Below are 18,351 nucleotides of genomic sequence, written 5' to 3' on the forward strand. Positions count from 1 at the left end.
GGCGCTGACCGGTTAGATTGCTATAAATCGATAATAAAAGCTATCGAAATTCAAAAATTATCTTATCAAATATGAAATGTTTTTTGTATGCTTACTTTAATAGTTGAATTTCTATAGTCTTAGATACATAGATGCAGTTTTTAAAGGTTTCTTGTCTGAATATGATAGACTTCAGGAATTTACGTATAACTATCTCTATTTATCTTAAACCAGCTCTACAATATTTGGGTATTAAAATCACTGGGAAAACAGAGAGTTACTATTGGGACCCGAACTTGATCCCGCCATGGAAGTACTAAGCATTGAAGTGTCCCTCTGTGAAGCAGTGGCCGTGCGTTGATAACGAGCTATGTGATCTAGAGAATAAGGCAGGATAGGTCGTACGCTGTGGATCTCAAGAAGAGTAAGGTTATCCAGCTTTGCATAGGTGCCCTCTCCTTTAATAAAGGCGTCAATCGAGGTGCGAAGCTTAGACTCGCGTATGTCGAAGATGTCCTTGATGACTGTGCGCAGTTCCTCGCATCGGGGAACATCATCCGGAGCCGTGCTCATGACCAACTGGGCCACGACCATGTAATGCTCGCAAGGCATTTTCGTGAAGAATCTACAGATGACCAAAGAGTTAATTTTGGCATGCAATTGACTTTCCCGATTCATACATACTTTGATCGTTTTTCCTCCTCCTTGATTTCCTCCAATATATCCATGTCCATCCATTCTGGCGGCACAATCCGGCACTTTTGTTGCTTGCGCAGATGAGTGGCCATCCACAGGGGCACAAAGACGGGAAAACCAGCCCTAAATGGACCGACAGACCCATATATTAAATGCAAGGGTTCGTTGGAAAAGTTTGGTATAATACTGATCATGCACTTTTCCCCAATAAATTCAATAATTGAAGGATCCATAATTTCTCCAAGCAAACAATAAACAAATCCGGAGGTATACGGTCACATTGTGTGTTAGAGCTGGCAACAGCCTAATATCGATCTTCAATTATCGGCATAGGAAATTTACCGGTCTGGCAGCCCAGATAGTCGACCGTTAATAACGGATTTCGTTTTCTAATCAATTTGCTTGCATCACGAAGCTATTGCCTGCAGATTCTGCGTCAGCTTAATCACGTCAAACTATAGACGTCTACGACTCAATAGCCACAGTCCGCAACTATAAATATGCCAACCGTAATAAAGCGACCTTCGGGCGGGTTATCTCATCTGCACTATCTCCGGCCGGATCGAATCGAATCGCATTGCTGCACCGCTGCAACTAATGGAGCTGACTAATTTGTGCTCCCGATGCGAAACTGTTATTGCAGATTCCGGCTAAGGCAATGACAACTATCAAGAATCACGTAAAACGCCAGTCGGGCGTCGTGATAAGCACATGAATGCCAAACATGATCAAGCGTTCAAGTTCAGCTAAGTTTTCCATTTTATAATATATAAGCTGGCCAGGCGTAATCCCTTGCACCACTCCGCCGTAAATCCAAAACTAAAGTGCACTAGATAGCGTTAGCTAGCCTCTTATCAGTCTTATATCTTTCCTCGCAAATATAGCTCCCAAATAAAACTATTTGCCCGTTAATGACCCGCTGTAATGGCGGTCACCACAAGGTTAGATTCGCAGGAAACTGAAGAGATTTGAACTGCAGTCTAGTCTGCAGACAACTTTGATAGAGAACCCAAAATAGAAATCTTCTGTGTATTATTCGGATGTTCTTTATACGGCAGAACCCTGAGCGTAAACAACAGCATCGATTTGTTGACTTATCGCTTCGAGAGACACCATCGATGGAGTGAGATGGGTATTCAAGGGGGAGGAGGCTATTGCCGTGAAATGTTCCCGTGCTGATAATACCAGGCGCGGCCAGTTAATTCTAGAAAACTAGCTGCGATGTGTTGTGAACTGTGGGCTTCGAAAGATCAGGTAGAGCACCATGATCTCCAACCCCTTCCAAGGATGGCAATGTCCAGTTTTCCAGTTAACCAGGACAGGAACAACCGAACATCGTACAGACATTCTCCACCGTAAGGTTTTGGTTCTCACACATCCGTAGGAAAAACGTAATCAGCGGGAGAAACAGAAGCTGGACGATTTTCTGATAAGACGGAGAGTGGACTGTGGAACCCAAGATGGGATGTATGGAGGGGGATGGTTGGGAGGCATTAATTTTTAGCAGAAAAGTGCGACTTGAGCGACTAGTTGGCTTAGTGCTTGTCTATTTTCGGCAGGGTACGGAGCTGCTGGCTCTCGCGACCAACAGACCAACAATTAAGCTCCCAACGCAACCAAGAAAACTGATTTCCATTTTCACGTAGAATTGCATCTGGGAGAAGCATCGATAAGAAGACAGACAGCGGTTTGGGTTCGGGCAGTTGCTCTTGAATCCTCAGTCTTCGATCAGCGATCACTTAAAACTGAATTCGGCAACGGTCGTTCACGTTTCGGAAGACTAATTGATAAGCCTGGTTCAGCCACCACATCCGCGATCTTTATCATCGGTTTGGCCCAAAAATTATGTGCTAACTTTTTCTGCAAAAAAATATTCGTGAAAGCCTATAGCTAATTTACCAAAGATCACAATGCCCGACACGGAGATCATTGTTACCAATGCCGGGGAGCCTTCTACCAAGGCAAGTCTCATCGTGGTTTCCAATCGTTTACCATTTGTGCTAATCCGGAATCCGAAAACCGATGAGCTGGAACGCAGGGCGAGGTAAGTGTGATAATTTTGTTTTAATATTGGTTTACACAATTCTGGTCAAAAAAATAATATTTAGCAAAAAGCTTATGTAATCCAAAATTATAAAACAAATTTAAATATTTTAAAGTTTCCTAAGTAAAGTAAAGCGTATTACGTAATCTTGGTTGCTAAAAAATACACAGAAGCTCGAATTTAAACATAAATTCATTAATCATTAATTTCTTCAAACATTAAATTCATCCTTATTTCTCTTGTCATGAGTTCTTAAAACTTTTCAAACCAAATTTTAAACTACATAGTTAAGCGAAGATTCTTCTTTCTTAGAAATCTCACAAAACCTATCCCCATTTTTCTAATCATCCTATATGCACACTTTTAATCCGGAAATAAGGGCAATTCAATTGAAATTTAAATAAATTTCAAACAAAGGAAAGTTCTGAATAGCCATGAAAATCAAATAATACGAAATGTTCGATGATTTCGTAAGCACGCTTATCAATTCTCCGGACGTGAAGAGCCAAAGATTGGTTAGGGCAAATTTTCATGTTCTTCGTACTCCCGAAAATCCATAAGTAACCCAGTTCGATCCTCGAGCCCACAATTTGCATTGAAGATAAGCCGCCTGACCGCCGCCACCCAACTAGCAGCCCAGATCCTCCATCCAATTCTCGATCCAACTATGTGACATACCTATATTTCAGTTCATCTTGATCTCGGCTAAGCTCTCAATCTTATCAGTGCAAAACATACAGAGAGGAAGGGAGGCGAATAAAGATGAGTTGAAACATGCGAAGTCTGGGCGTTAAGTTACAAAACAAATTCAATAATAATGGCTGGCCTTATCAGCGAGGTTTGTTACTCGTTTTTGACCCATTCGGGTGTCTGGTAAAAGGGTCAATACTAGAGGCGTTATGGCGAGCTGTAGCCGCCCAATAGAACCTGAACCTGACACTGAAAAAGGTGTCACGTGAATGAGATTAATTTGCGATGGAGCTGTGGCAGCGACTCAGAGCATCCTGACCTATGCCAGGAACGAATTTCTTTTGGGCCTCCGCTCTCGCAGAATGTCTCCGGATGGGACGATATGGACCGGAGCTGAGTCCAGAGCTTGTTTACAATCGCTGGCTTAATGGGCATCTTCTTATCAGGCCCCCGGTGTCATGCACTCTGCACAAAATGGGCTGGGTCCTAACACACACACACACTCATCCAGTAACTTTGGCACTTGATTACGTATTTCATATGTCTGAAAAGAATAACGTATTTACATCTCTTGGTCAGTTCTTTTCTTAAATTAAGGACTTCATACATTTTGTGGCTAAAGTAGTATAACACAAATTTGGAAAAAAGACTAACTATAATTCTGTGTTATAATCATTTTTGAATTTTATTTGTAACACTTAAAAATGACTAATGATTTGATGACTAATATTGATTATATATGTTTACTCCAGCGCTGGTGGTCTAGTAACCGCAGTGTGTCCGGTGGTGATCAAGGGCAGCGGCCTGTGGGTAGGCTGGTCAGGAATTCATTTAAAGGATCCCAACGAGGCCATTCCCGAGTCCAATCCCAATGATCAGACGCCAACCGCTGGCCTCAAGTCCGATCAGGTTGTTTCTGTCAACATCGACTCCAAGATCTTCGATAGCTACTACAACGGATGCTGCAACAAGATTTTCTGGCCGTTATTCCACTCAATGCCAGGACGCGCCAACTTTGGAGGTGAGCATTGGCATGACTATGTGACTGTCAACAAGCATTTTGCTGTGCGAACTATCGAGGCTCTGGAAAAGTGCCTGGCCAAGAACCAAGGCAGCGAAAAGAGCCCACCGATTGTCTGGATCCACGACTACCATCTCATGCTGGCCGCCAACTGGGTACGCGAGCATGCCGAGGAGAAGAATCTTCCCTGCCGTCTGGCCTTCTTCCTGCATATCCCTTTCCCACCATGGGACATCTTCCGCTTGCTACCCTGGTCCGACGAAATCCTCCAGGTAAGAAAACGGAAGAAAAAAAACTACTCTACCGAAAACCATTTAATAATGCAAAGAAGGACCAGAGAGTCCAAATAACTTGTTTTTCTGTTTCTGTCTAGGGCATGTTGGGTTGCGATCTAGTGGGCTTTCATATCCAGGATTACTGCCTGAATTTCGTGGACTGCTGCCAGCGGAACTTGGGATGCAGAGTAGACAGAAACAATCTCCTCGTGGAACATGGCGGCCGCACAGTGCGCGTCCGTCCCCTTCCCATTGGCATTCCCTACGAGCGCTTTGTTAATCTGGCCACGACAGCACCTAAGGTGCTAAAGACATCCAAGATGCAGATTATTTTGGGAGTGGACCGACTAGATTACACCAAGGGTCTTGTCCATCGCCTGATGGCCTTCGAGGCGCTTTTGCTGAAGTATCCGCAGCACAAGGAGAAGGTGAGCCTGCTGCAGATTTCGGTGCCTTCGCGAACGGATGTTAAGGAGTACCGGGAACTAAAAGAAGAGGTGGACCAGCTGGTGGGCCGGATTAACGGCCGTTTTACCACCGCCAACTGGGCACCTATCCGCTACATCTACGATTATGTTAGCCAGGACGAATTAGCGGCTTTATATAGGGATGCGGCTGTTTGCCTGGTCACACCGCTTCGGGACGGCATGAACCTGGTAGCCAAAGAGTTCGTGGCCTGTCAGATTAACGAGGTTCCCGGCGTCCTGGTCATCTCTCCTTTTGCAGGAGCTGGTGAGATGATGCACGAGGCTTTGCTCTGCAATCCGTACGAGGTAAACGAGGCTGCGGAGGTGATCCACCGAGCGCTGACTATGCCCGAGGATGAACGTGTACTTCGAATGGCACGTCTCCGACGACGAGAAGCGGAATGCGATGTCAGCCATTGGATGCGTTGCTTCCTGAAAGCAGTTGGCGCTCTGGAGATGGACGATGTGGGCACCACCATTATGCAACCGGTCTCTGTGGACGACTTTGATGACTACTTATTGAAGTAATGATATAAATCCATGAAATTTCTAAGATGATCCTTAAATAATTTGTTTGTATCCTCCAGATACATCGGCTATAACCACAAGTTGGCTTTGCTGCTGGACTACGACGGCACACTGGCGCCCATTGCTCCCCACCCAGATCTGGCCACGCTCTCACCCGAGATTAAAAATGTTCTGTACAAGCTATCCAACCACTCGGATGTCTATGTGGCTGTCATCTCCGGCCGAAACGTCGATAATGTTAAAAAGATGGTTGGCATAGAGGGCATCACCTATGCAGGCAATCATGGTCTCGAAATCCTCCACCCAGACGGCAGCAAGTTTGTACACCCAATGCCTATGGAGTACGAGAAGAAGGTTAGCGATCTGCTCAAAGCGCTGCAGGATTCTGTCTGTCGCGACGGAGCATGGGTGGAGAACAAGGGGGCACTGCTGACGTTCCATTATCGCGAAACTCCAAATCACCTTAGAGGAGCGATGGTGGACAAGGCAAGATCGTTGATTGAAAAATATGGCTTCCGGGCCACGGAAGCGCATTGCGCTTTGGAAGCTCGTCCGCCGGTGCAGTGGAATAAGGGACGTGCCTCGATCTATATCTTGCGCACATCTTTTGGCGTAGACTGGAATGAGCGCATCAAAATAATCTATGTTGGTGACGATTTGACAGATGAAGATGCCATGGTGGTATGTGTGCATAGAGGAATCCTTTCAGCATGGCTGGTGATTAATTATTTACGTTGCCCCCCCTAACAGGCTCTTAAGGGAATGGCACGAACTTTCCGTGTAACATCGTCGGACATTGTGAAGACCGCAGCGGATCATCGGTTACCTTCCACAGACTCTGTGTACACGCTGCTCAAATGGGTGGAACGACATTTCATGGGACGCAAGGCGCGCGCTAATTCGCTGACTTACAGACCCACCAAGGGCGACGGTGTCCAGATGCAGATGTCCCTGGAGGTGGCCTCCTCGACAAACAATCTGGAGGTGTAAGCCGATGCATCCAAGCATGTATAAGCAACCTCGTAACTCAGATAACTTGTAAGATTTTTAAAATAAAGAAAAACGAAATCGTAGCTTAAATAAATGTACAATTGATTTTCGATTTTTTTTTGGTTACGATATGGAACGTGCACTGTTTTTTTTTACGAACTAATCACTAAGCCAAGCTTCACGAAATGAGCTAATTGTGGGACAAGACCAGCCACGAGATGATGAAGAAGAACAGAAAGATGGGGTACACGGCCAAGGCTTTGCGATGGGGTGGCTGGCTCTGACCAAGAAATACGAAGGAAGCTAGAACGATAATTATTAGATCGATTTTCTAATATTTAAATTAGATTGTCATACCATAGGTGGCCCAGGCAAAACCTATAGTGGTGGTCACAAAGCGGAGAAAAAAGAGTAGGCTTGTCTGTGCGGCCAAAAGGATTACCCGACACACAATTAGCGAAATGGCCACCGGCGTAAGGCAGTAGCCAAGCACGCATACGGATTGGAAGAATGAGCTGGTGGAGATTGGGATGATTTTTCTTAACTAATTTGTAATGCCTATAAAGAAACATTATGCTCACATATTGCCACCCAGCAACTTGGAGTTAAGTGTGACTATTGCCGCTCCGATCCAGACGATAACAAAGACTTGGGCGAACTCGGGTCCGTTGTCGGACATGCTGTCGACGGATGAGGAGCCCTGTAAGATGGTGGCCATAAAGGTGCACAGCACAAGAGGTCCCCACAGGTCCCCTAAAAAATGTTGTAAACAAAATAATCAAACTGCCTACGAATGCAGGGGTAACCGAAATGATGACGTACAATCGCGGAGTAGACTAGACTTCTCCTTGGGATAGAGCACATGGTAGAACTTGACGCCGACAGCGCGAATGTCTCGAAGCACTGTCTCCCGGATGGGCTCGTCCAGAGTATTGTAATCCGGAACACCGCTCGCAGACGTTGCAGTTGTGGTTCTTTTGCCCGGAATCGACATATCGCCCTCTAAAGAAGGCGACGTGTTGACGTCCTCAAACATCTAAGGGGAAAATATATTAAACATTAAGTTATTTTTTAAAGTTTTCTACTTACATCTAATTTGGAATCCATTAGCTTTTGTATTATCTGTTATATATAATAACGTTTACATCGACAAGAAATTATAAATACGCCAGCTAATACATAGTGCTAATAATGTGACCTTAATGTTACCGATACCTGGCCATCGGTATCGGTTATCGATAACACTCGAAGACGACAGATAGATTTGATTCTCAGCTAAAAAGTTTGTAATTTACTAAGCTCAATTTTAATATAGTAAGAAAACTATTTTTAAATCCTATTCTTAATTTCAAGTTAAACTTTGAATTCACTGTATTATTGTTCAGCTTTCTAGGATATATACATATACATTTGTATGTATATAGGATAACCATTGCATATAATACATACATACATGAATCAAGGGATTCCCAGAAAAGATACTCACTTAATGATGGTTAATGAGAATTCCATGGATCTTAAAGAATCCTCTGACCCCAAACTATTTGATAACAACATTATTAATTCAGGTGTGCAAATGCAAAAGCTTACGCTAGAACGGGACCAACTCAAGGACCAGCTAAGGAAGTGTATTGCAGAAAACCAGAAAGTAATGGATGGCGTTTTAAGTAGCATTAACTTCGTGAAATCGCAGAAATTCCTTCTTATCCGTGAACGTGATATGATCGCATCGGAATTGGAGAAGGTCAATGCTGAGTTTAAAAGTATAGTTGCGCAACTGGAGGAGTCGAAGCAAATTAACGGTCAAAAGGAGATAATGCGCCTACAACTTCTCAATGACCTCAAAACTCAGGAGCAACTCCATTTGCAAGAAATTGATAAACAGAAAAAGAGACTGAAAGATTTTAAGAGTATTATATGCTCCATCTGTCTTGAGACTTTTAACTCTAGTCCAAACAATTCGGCTGACTCTTTAAGTTGTGGCCATATTTTCCATAAACTATGCCTTCAAAAGTACTTAAACAATGAGTATTATTTGAATTGCCCAATTTGCAGGTATAAAGATAATATCGATCAAATTCGCCCTATCTTTTTCTAAAAATGTGTAATATGTATGTGTATGTACATATATTCATACATTCATATATAAATGTAAATTTACATTTCTGTATTTTTGTAATGACGCATAAAATAACTAAAAAAAAAGAACATTCTTTGTTTCACATTTTAGAATTCATTATTTTCAAATCATTTTTTAAGTAACTTAAATATTTTTAAAGTTCTATTTTACGTTAAATTTGACCTTACTTTGGAATTCTAATAAAATTCAGGTTTTATCTTTTCTAAATGATTGGACTTTTTTATGTAATAAGCTGTATGCACAAAAATTGTAATTTCAATATCTAGTTGTTTAAACAGAAAAGAATAATGTAAACGGGATTTGTTATACAACAACCACAATAAAAATTAAAAAGCTAGAAAATGCGCTAGAATAATCAGGTCTGTCCTCGAGTGACCGTATTTTCTGTAATCGGCTGTCTCGAACACTTGATCCGCAAACCGTAATCTAAACAGACGCGAATTTTGATACTATGCTGTAGGCGGACGCGAATTTTTTAACTGCACCTGCAGGATATTGTCAAAATAAAATGGCAGCGAAGCGGGCTGAAAGTCCGGAAAAGCGAACGACTCCGGAGCCCTCTCAACGTGGTCTTAGCACAAAGTTGGCGCTCCGTCGTCTCCATGAAGAGATTGAGCGGATGCTGCTGGAGCATGAGCGGCGATACAACGCGGAAAGGTGAGTCAATTAATATCCGGTGATATATAAGTGACGACAGACAATCCTCTTTAAATACAGCTCTTATCGAAAGTTGCGTGCGGCATTTGTCAAGCGCTATGACAGCCCACTGGGATGGCTTTCTATTGGTGCAAGTCTGTTGGCCAGTGGAGCTCTTCTCATCACGGGAATGATGTGGCCCGCACTGTGCTTGCTAGCAATCTTATCACTTGACCTATTCGTGGTGGTACGGGAAAACAATCTGCGGCGCACCGAGATCTTCCGAAAGACGCGACATGCTCTTGCCGAACTTCAATTGGCGGAGCAGCACTTCAGCGCCGACTGGCAGCCGGCCAACTATCCGCACCTCAGTAATCCCATGTCCCCATGCGTCTCCCTGCAGTGGACATATCGCGATGGAAAAATTGTCAACCTGCCGTGGGCTTTGCTGGTGCGCGGAGACTATATTGTTTTGAGACCCGGACATATTTCACCCGGACCCTGTCACGAATTAGAAACGAACAAGTTCTTTACGGCCAATGAAATCTATGGATCAGCTCCACATGGAGATCCTCCCGTAAAACCAGTGGCACGGCCGCCGTTGCCAGATCTCGTATGCTGTTTGGAAAGCACACCTTACCTGGAAAACCTAACCGTTTGCCTTAAAAACTCCCTGAAAAGACCGCCTACCATCTACAATCAGCAACGCTATCTGGTAAGGAGATCTTCAAAAGAAATTAAAACCCGGTCTTATCTTTGTTTATTTCAACAGCTGGTCACCAAGTACATACAACAGTGGGGTTTTATTAGTGCTCTGGCTATCACGCTCATCTCGGGGCTACTACGCCTCCATGGCTACGGCCTGCCCACTGACGAGAAGCACAACTGGCGGTTCGTGCTCATCGAATCCCCGGCGGCAGCTATAATTCCGCTGTTACCACTGATCTTTCCGCTCATGTGGATATCAATGAATCTGTGGGGCATAGCTCGGCTTCAGTGCTTCCTTAAAACGCCGCAGGTGGCCCTGGAAAAGAGTTCGAGCAAATCGTTTGCCGAGGACCTGGACACGCCGTCTTATGACTATCAGAATGTGACTATGCTTCGTTCCAATGTGCTTCGAATCTGGATGCAGCTGTGGCGTGGTGACAGTGAATTGTTGCCGCGTTCAGCGAATCTCGTTCAGGTACTGGGCTCCATATCGGCGCTCTGCTGCGTAGACAAGAAGGGCATACTGTCCTGGCCTAATCCCACCGCCGAGAAGGTATTTTTCCTTCACAACACCGACGAGGAATCGCGTGAGGACGGGGCAGGCAGTACGTCGTCTTCCCAGAGCGAGAGTGACGATGTACCGGATGTCGATGAGGATCACAAGGAGCGGGGTATAGTGGCTGAAGTACTAGACCTCACGCACGACCAACACTGCCCTTTCCGTCTGGAGTTCGACGATCATGAGTGGAAGGCGCACATTAAGTCCTTGAAGCCATTGGGTAAATTTTAAGATTTACAATAAGTTTAGTTAGTATTATAACGAAATCGAAATGTTCTAGGTCTCGCCATTCTGCTGAACACCTGTTCTCCGCTCACCCACGAGCACTATGCACAGTTCTGCGGCCATGTAACCGCCGTGGCCATGCTCGACAAAGATCTGGTGCCTGTGACTAATCGGTATGCGTATGCACTCATTGAGTCGAGTAAAAGCTTTTTGCATGGGTACGTAGTTCATTGCCATACTCATCGTTAGTTTCTGTCTAACCAACTCATATATATGGTTGATCGCATCGACCGTTAAACTACTATTTATATAGTCTAATGATTTTCTCCAAAATGGTATTATATGCCATTGCATTTAAAGCCAGCCCGATCAAATTAGTCTTTGCTTTGGGTATTTTTGATTTTTGAATCCAATTGGACGATTCCCCCACAAAAGAAAAACAAGCGATTGGTAATAATTTATAAATTGGAAGCGTAAGAAAAACGTTTTTTTGATTTTCATTAACTTGCTATTCCTTAATGGTTTTGCTCTTATAAATTCCCATATCTCATTAAATGCCTTTGAACTAACTGCAATGTCGACTTATAAACCTTGTATTTATTATTCTACATATATTAATTTGTTTGTAATTGTAAATCAAACTCCCTTGCCTCCCCGCCCCATTTCCATTGGCATGCTATTTTAAGTAACAAACAATCAAGAACGCTTAAATATAGTTGCCCCATTCCCACTGCCGCCCTATCCACCGACCTCCATCCGCCACGCTTGCCTGCATGCTCACGCACCGCCGACGCGTCTAGTGTCAGTAAGAACCAGTTCTAATCGGTTGATTTTTATAAACAGACGCTGCCTCTGCGAGCTGGCCAAGCAGATTGGATTCACCGACCATGCCACAGATCGATTTGCGCTGGAGGGGCAACTGGCCAGTTACCGTCATTTGGTAAACTCACCATTAGTTAGGGATTAATTTTGAAAAAAAAATATAATATATCTTTACAGCAACCAGATGTGGTGCGCAGGGATATTCGGTTCGCCAGACAGTTGCAGCTGTCCTCCAAAGTGAAGGTGCCGTTTCCGCACTCCTTGTCTGTGGTTATGCGGGAGAATCCGGGCGGTTATTTGTCCCTGTTTACCCAGGGTACGGCGGATATTATTCTGGACTGCTGTGACGATTTTTGGGACGGTATTGATTTACGTCCACTGTCCGCCCAAGATCGCAAACGGGCACTAGACTTTTACCAGCGCAGTGCGTTGACCTCTTACTGCACGGCATTCGCCTATCGCCCCTTGAGGCATGGTATTCATGGAGCATTGAGTGGACCCCAGCGGAATGGAGGTGAATGTCTGTATCTGGAGCTGCCGCCGGAGTCGAAGCTACGCATGCAGCATGTGGACAAGACCCACTGCGATTTCCAGGGTGGACACCACGTTAAACTGAGCCACAGCATTAGCACAGATTCATTGTTGTTCTCCGAAAGCAAGGATGAGGAGTGCAATGATGTCGAGGGATGCTTTGAGATGCAGTGCCACCAGGTGTTCATAGGCATGGTGACAATGCAGTACCAAGCACAAAACGATATTGTGAGGCTTGTTGAGCATTTGGAACGAGCCTGCATTCGCTTTGTGCACTTTAGCAAAGAGAACGAACTGCGGTCTCGTGTCTTCTCTGAGAAAATGGGTCTCGAATCAGGCTGGAACTGCCACATCTCGCTGTTAAGCGAACCAGATCCGGAAATCGATAAGGACCGAGTTACTAACAAGACCAAGGAGATGCAGGAAAATATTGGTAAACCCCATGCCACCACTTCAACCACTGCCACCACCACCACAACAGACCATGAGAACAATCATCATCCCAGTGCCAAAGTCATGTACATATCGTCCCATGCACCCGCACCTGCCACTGCATCCGTATCAGAATCCATTTCTGCAGCTAAAGAAACTGAAATTGTAGGTGACGGTCCAGAAATAAGTTATCTATTGGGACCGCCAAATAATCTGGAGTCCTCGAAAACACTCAGCTCCTCAGCTCCTGGTGCCATTTCTAATCCGGATGAGTGCAAACCTTTAAATGCAGCGCTAAATGGTGAAGATCCCCCTTCCGCTGAGGGCGATAGCAGCAAGGAGAGCTCGCAGAATAGCACCCAAAGGCATCATCTACCCGGAGATACCGAACTGGAGGCAGAACCCGATCCTAGCAAACACAAGCAGCGCCATTCTCTGGACTCTGCCATGGACGAAAACTGCCGCTCATTAAGCACGCTCACCGAAAGCACGGATCAGAGTGCACCAATAAACTTCGATATGTCCAACAGGGCAAAACTACCAAGAGGCATTGAAAACATACGACCTCATTTGGAGCAGGTTGATAATGTCCCTCTGCAAGTCTCTCTTTTTACAGACTGTTCGGCGGAGGCTACACGCCAGATGCTGGACATCATGCAGTCCTACGGCGAAATTGTTGTATGTTTGGGAAGCTCGGCCAGCAATGCCAATGCAGACATTTTCCTACAGGCTGATTGCAGTATAGCCGTTGAACCACTGTATCCGCAGGTGTGCCAGGATGTGGACGCCTACACGGAAGCTAACATACAGCACAACAAACTATTGTGGCAACGACAGTCCGGAAAGACCAAGGCCAATGATGACGAGGAGCTGTTAGAGGGCGGCCTCCAGGGATGCGCCATGCAAACACCTGCCCACACTGTCTCCCCACTATATTTAAGCCGGCTGCTCAATTCCCTACCCTGTTCCATTGCCGTTTGCCGCGACGACCCGCTTTCTCTAGTGGCCATAATTGAGCTATCACGTCGCTTCTCTCTTGGTCTGTGGAACTGCATTCAGTATTGGGCCTGCTGTGCTGGCTCCATCTCTATTCTGAATGTACTCTGCGCGTGCCTTTCGCTGCCACCGCTTATTACCCCTCTGCTGTGTATTTATCTAATGTGCGTACCGGTGCCGCTAATAGCCATTTCGCTTGCCCATATCGACGTGGATCCTAAGATCATGAATCGGGCAACAAGCAAAAAGCAAACAGACTACGATTCGCGGGCTTTTGCATTTGTTATGTGGTGCTACGGCTGCAAATTTATTGTTCTAGTCTTATCTTTGGTAAGTAATTCTAATATTAAAATTAAAGACTAGAATTTTTAAATTCATAATATTACTCAGCTCGTTTCCTATTGGATGTTCTTATCTGAGCCCCCATTAAACGCAGTTACGGAACCTAATGAGGGATCCGTTGAAGGCATCGAGGATGAGGATGATAAGACCTTCTATCAATATCTTTACTTTGCTAGAAGTTGTGCCCTACTAGGCATAATCCTACATTTTGGTAAAGTATCTTATTGCTCATTAAAAAAGTAACGCGAACCATATTTCTATCCTTTCAGTTTTCATTTCTTTCACTTTTGTGCATCGGGATCATGCGCTCTGGCAGCGCAATCCATTTACCAATCGTATTTGGGCTATAACCTGCTTCTTGTTGGTCCTTTTTCATGCCGTTATCTGCATTGTGCAACTGCTTATAGACGATTTCTGGGAAAAGCTACCCAACCTGTGGGTGGCCATGTTAGTCTTATTTGGAGGCAGCTTGCTGAGTATGATTGTCAGTGAGATGGCAAAGTTCCAGGAGAACAAGTAAATATTCTCTTTTTCGTAATCAACTGTATATTTCAATACTCCTTATTTTTTAGGGTTAACGCGCGATATCAGCGTCGGGCGCGCCTTGACTTTGGCACCAAATTAGGCATGAATTCGCCATTCTAAAAAACACGTCTGAGACTTACCAAACGAAAAGACGCCAATGTTACACATGTACTTAGTGCCAAGGCTGTATATAACACCACAACTTAACATGCTTCTTTTAATTACTTTTACGGTTCAAACTAACCATTAGCTATTTTGTTTATGCCGACATTTGTTTGTCTTGTTTTTAGATTCGTCCTCGTTATTTCACCCACTTGTACTTCCATGTGTTTATTACAGTTTATGACACCCCCATCGAGTAACGAAACACATTTGTTATTCTTGTTTCTAAAACGGTCGGCTTCCAGTTCCTTGTTTCAATAAGAGATCATTTTTTGTACTAACATTCAAAAGACTTGCAATTATTGTATAAATATATGTATGGTAAAAACTAGAATCCCTCTTTAAATAAGTAAAAGTCTCAGGTATTTTGAATAATCCAATTGGGAAAGTGGCATGTCCAGAACTTGTTTTCTTCTTGTACTTTATGATTGAGATGTGAACAGGAAAGGACAACAGTATACAGCATGCCGGAATAGGTGCTAATGGGGAGAGGCACGGTGCAGCAAGTGGCTTAGTTACTGACCCACATCCATGGCAAAGAATGTGACAAATATTTTTGTCTTTATTTTGTACTATAAATCTTTTAATCGTTTAGAAATCGTTGATACATAATTAATTGACATCTTTTTGATGTCTTTAGACTTTTCATTGTGACAAAAGTAAATTATTTAAAAAAAAATATTTTATTTTATTATTAATGGTGATATATGTTATACTAAACTTGTATTTAGAGGGGTAAAAGAATTGATCTAAAAATTCAATACTCTCACTTTATCAAGTAGAAAAACAATATGCAGACATACCTCACATGTCTTGACGATATAAAATGTTCCTAATTAGTTGCAAAATTGAAGCCACACGCCCCGAGCACATAAGAAGTTCATCGTATGGCCACGGATTTTAAATGTAGTTACACCCCAGATCTATGTACAAATCCGAAGCAGCCGGGACCGCATAACGGAAGATGCCACCAGAAATGTGGAGTAACAAATAATTAGCACCTCCGAAGTCGACGAAATGAAAGTGCTGTTCTGCCCGTCCAGATCCAGATATATAGATCACTTCTAGTAGCACCTTTTGCTGGGAATCTGGGTCATGAAAAAACGAAATCACGAACTCGACGGGACGGCGTCGAATAAAACCATTGGCCATCAAGTGATCCGTTGTATTCGACTACATCGCGCGACGCGGTACAGTGGCGTTATTTTCGATCTCCAGCGGATATGACGAAAGTATAGCATCCGAGGATATTCAGTGATATTGCGGAATAATATATTGTATTTGTAAGTGTCCTAAAGTGAAACGCGGAACACAAATTCGAAAAATGCGGTTAGAAGGCGCCAAGCTGGCGCTGTTAGTGTCAGTCAGTGTTTTTTTTGGAAGTCTACGGACTCATGCCTACTCTCAGGTTCTGGTCGGTGGCAGCAGAGCTGAAAACGATCAAGGACCACGCATTTTTAAAGCTCTTAATACGGATTTGATATTTCCAAAGACGTAAGTTATAAGAGTTTAAGGATTGGTGATCAATTTTCCTGACAATCCATGTCCATACAGCTTTAACTCCAGTGAAAATGTGGTATCCACTACTGGAGCTCCAGTGATTGCTTTCATAAGCACGACCACTCTTCCACCCATTCCCTACAACCACCAACCTGAGGAAACAACAAGTTCACCGGTGTTTGTCACACCTTTGGTTTCATTAGAGGCGGAAAACCCGAGTGATCCTGCTCCTAGTCCTGTAACCTGCTTTTGAACCTACTCCAGTGTCGAAGGATTTACCAGAACCAGTTGTAGATGGAGTCTCCACGGGACGAGCCGTAGATTACAGGACTGCGTATCCCTTTGGTCAACTAATATCTCCATTGTTGAGGGGTGGCAAGCCACAGCAGTACAACTACCCACCATCAAAAACACGTATTTATCCCCAAAGTAGTCCTTCTTACTACACCTCATCATCACGAAATCCATCTCGCAATCATGCTTCGAGACCCAGCTATAAAAAAGGTATCAGATTCAGATAAAATAAAATAAAAAAAAAATTGAAATACAAAATTTTCAAGACAAAGATTTAAAAAAAGATAAATGTATGTAGCAATTTTATGCACAAACATTTCATTTAACCATACATTTGTTTTATGTGTATATATGTACATCCCATCATTTTATTCAGTTTTTTAAACAAATCAATTTTATTTGTTTTTATTTTTAGGATTCAGTGATCGCTTCACTCCAGGCGAAGGAACTGCCGCTGGTCTATTTAAGGGCCACAATCACAACCACGACCATAGTCACGACCATTCCCATGGACAGGACGGCAAGGTGGCCGCCGGCTCGAATTCGGTGAACTCCTATGTTGCCCCAGGAGATGTCTATTCTTTTCCGCCGTTAAACACCAAGTATCCATCACCGTCGGATGATCCCAAAGCAGCTTTGCCTTCAGATACAGTGACAAGTTACTTAGCACCCGCATCTGGAGGTCTGAGCAATGCTGGATATTCTTATCCGGGTCCTTCTTCGGGTTACAAGTATCCAGGGCCACTTGCCAGTAGCAATAGCGATAAGGACACGGCGGCCAGTATGGCGAGTGCCTCCCCAGCAGCAGATGATGATCCCGGCAATGATGATGTAATTGGAGTGCTTCCGGCTAGTGCCATGGACAACATACCGCCAAAGGATCAGGAAGGCAAGGACGCCGGCAGTGCCGGACCGGCTGACGGTATGGATATGGGGTCTCCTGCAAATGGAGGTGATAGTGGCGGAGGTGGGGGAGACGGTGACGATTCTCCTTTACCAGCACTCCACAATGATGGTTCCCATCCCGACGATGATCACAAATACGATCCCAATATGGAATATGCTACACCGCCACCTGGTTGGCTGGAATCTCACCCAGAATCGGCGGCGCCAAAACCGGAAGATCACGATCATGCGCCGGATCATGATCATGTTCACGATCACCACCACGATCACTATTCGGGTCACTATGATTACCAGCCCTCGTATCCGGATGACACCTATCCGGATGTGATATATGACGATCATCCGCATCATCATCATCATGTTCATCACCCACCGCCTCCACCGCCACCTCCGCCGCCACCACCACCGCCACCTCCACCACCAACGGAACCACCACCACCACCTCCGCCGCCACCAGAGCCACGTGTGAAAAAGTACAGTTACTTCTACATTGGCCGGAAACTGTGGTACATCCCTTTGTACTTCACCGTGTGGTTCAGTTTCTACATACTGTGGCTAATCATTAAGTCCATTGGTCGCCACAAGGTAAACCTGCCCAATCACTATGTCTCTCGACGAAGTGCACCCGATCCATTCACCGAACAAGGTCGTGACGAATATATTAACGAGATGACTGTTAGGGTGCTGGAACACATTGATAGCTTTAAGCAAAAATACTTGAACTGATAAGGACGCTACTAAATACTTAATGGATAATAAAAAACTTAATTTAAAAAAAAAACAATTTTTTAAATGAATTTTGTTTTTAAAGAATGAACCGAATCTAATTTGAATTTTGGCAATAAAAATAGAACCAAGGTAAGATAATATCAATGTGTTAAAA

General features: G+C 44.1%; 5 protein-coding genes across 7 annotated transcripts; 3 read left to right on the forward strand and 2 right to left on the reverse strand.

Annotated features, from left to right (window-relative positions):
- Positions 1–77: 77 nt before the first annotated feature.
- On the reverse strand, positions 78–1,254 carry LOC108102659 (probable DNA replication complex GINS protein PSF2). The gene is made up of 2 exons (XM_017207798.2): positions 664–1,254; positions 78–604 (listed from the first exon to the last, which is right to left on the reverse strand). Exons 1-2 carry the CDS (start codon positions 906–908, stop codon positions 238–240), a joined length of 612 nt encoding a protein of 203 aa, XP_017063287.1. The 5' UTR covers positions 909–1,254; the 3' UTR covers positions 78–237.
- A 951-nt stretch (positions 1,255–2,205) lies between these two features.
- LOC108102624 (alpha,alpha-trehalose-phosphate synthase [UDP-forming]) lies at positions 2,206–6,788 on the forward strand. Its single transcript, XM_017207736.2, has 5 exons — positions 2,206–2,719; positions 4,162–4,702; positions 4,804–5,696; positions 5,760–6,381; positions 6,451–6,788. The coding sequence occupies exons 1-5, from the start codon at positions 2,586–2,588 to the stop codon at positions 6,688–6,690; spliced, it is 2,430 nt and encodes an 809-aa protein (XP_017063225.1). The 5' UTR covers positions 2,206–2,585; the 3' UTR covers positions 6,691–6,788.
- LOC108102625 (protein YIPF6) lies at positions 6,772–7,902 on the reverse strand. The gene is made up of 5 exons (XM_017207737.1): positions 7,780–7,902; positions 7,513–7,726; positions 7,272–7,443; positions 7,048–7,205; positions 6,772–6,993 (listed from the first exon to the last, which is right to left on the reverse strand). Exons 1-5 carry the CDS (start codon positions 7,795–7,797, stop codon positions 6,881–6,883), a joined length of 675 nt encoding a protein of 224 aa, XP_017063226.1. The 5' UTR covers positions 7,798–7,902; the 3' UTR covers positions 6,772–6,880.
- Positions 7,903–9,236: 1,334 nt separating this feature from the next.
- Positions 9,237–15,099, forward strand: LOC108102647 (transmembrane protein 94). 3 transcript variants are annotated; one of them, XM_017207774.2, is made up of 10 exons: positions 9,237–9,487; positions 9,548–10,181; positions 10,239–10,953; positions 11,014–11,176; positions 11,802–11,898; positions 11,958–12,744; positions 12,913–14,069; positions 14,130–14,292; positions 14,351–14,597; positions 14,654–15,099. In XM_017207774.2, the coding sequence occupies exons 1-10, from the start codon at positions 9,339–9,341 to the stop codon at positions 14,724–14,726; spliced, it is 4,185 nt and encodes a 1,394-aa protein (XP_017063263.2). In that variant the 5' UTR covers positions 9,237–9,338; the 3' UTR covers positions 14,727–15,099. The 3 variants fall into 3 exon arrangements, with proteins under 3 accessions (XP_017063263.2, XP_017063261.2, XP_017063262.2); XM_017207772.2 differs by having other exon boundaries at positions 11,958–14,069; XM_017207773.2 differs by having other exon boundaries at positions 11,014–11,131; positions 11,958–14,069.
- An 851-nt stretch (positions 15,100–15,950) lies between these two features.
- On the forward strand, positions 15,951–18,348 carry LOC108102608 (extensin-2). The gene is made up of 4 exons (XM_041819322.1): positions 15,951–16,262; positions 16,323–16,501; positions 16,533–16,772; positions 16,978–18,348. The coding sequence occupies exons 1-4, from the start codon at positions 16,093–16,095 to the stop codon at positions 18,192–18,194; spliced, it is 1,806 nt and encodes a 601-aa protein (XP_041675256.1). The 5' UTR covers positions 15,951–16,092; the 3' UTR covers positions 18,195–18,348.
- The last annotated feature ends 3 nt before the right edge of the window (positions 18,349–18,351 follow it).

Source organism: Drosophila eugracilis, unplaced genomic scaffold, assembly GCF_018153835.1.
Source record: "Drosophila eugracilis isolate 14026-0451.02 unplaced genomic scaffold, ASM1815383v1 contig_575, whole genome shotgun sequence".
In the NCBI taxonomy this organism is placed as follows: domain Eukaryota; kingdom Metazoa; phylum Arthropoda; class Insecta; order Diptera; family Drosophilidae; genus Drosophila; species Drosophila eugracilis.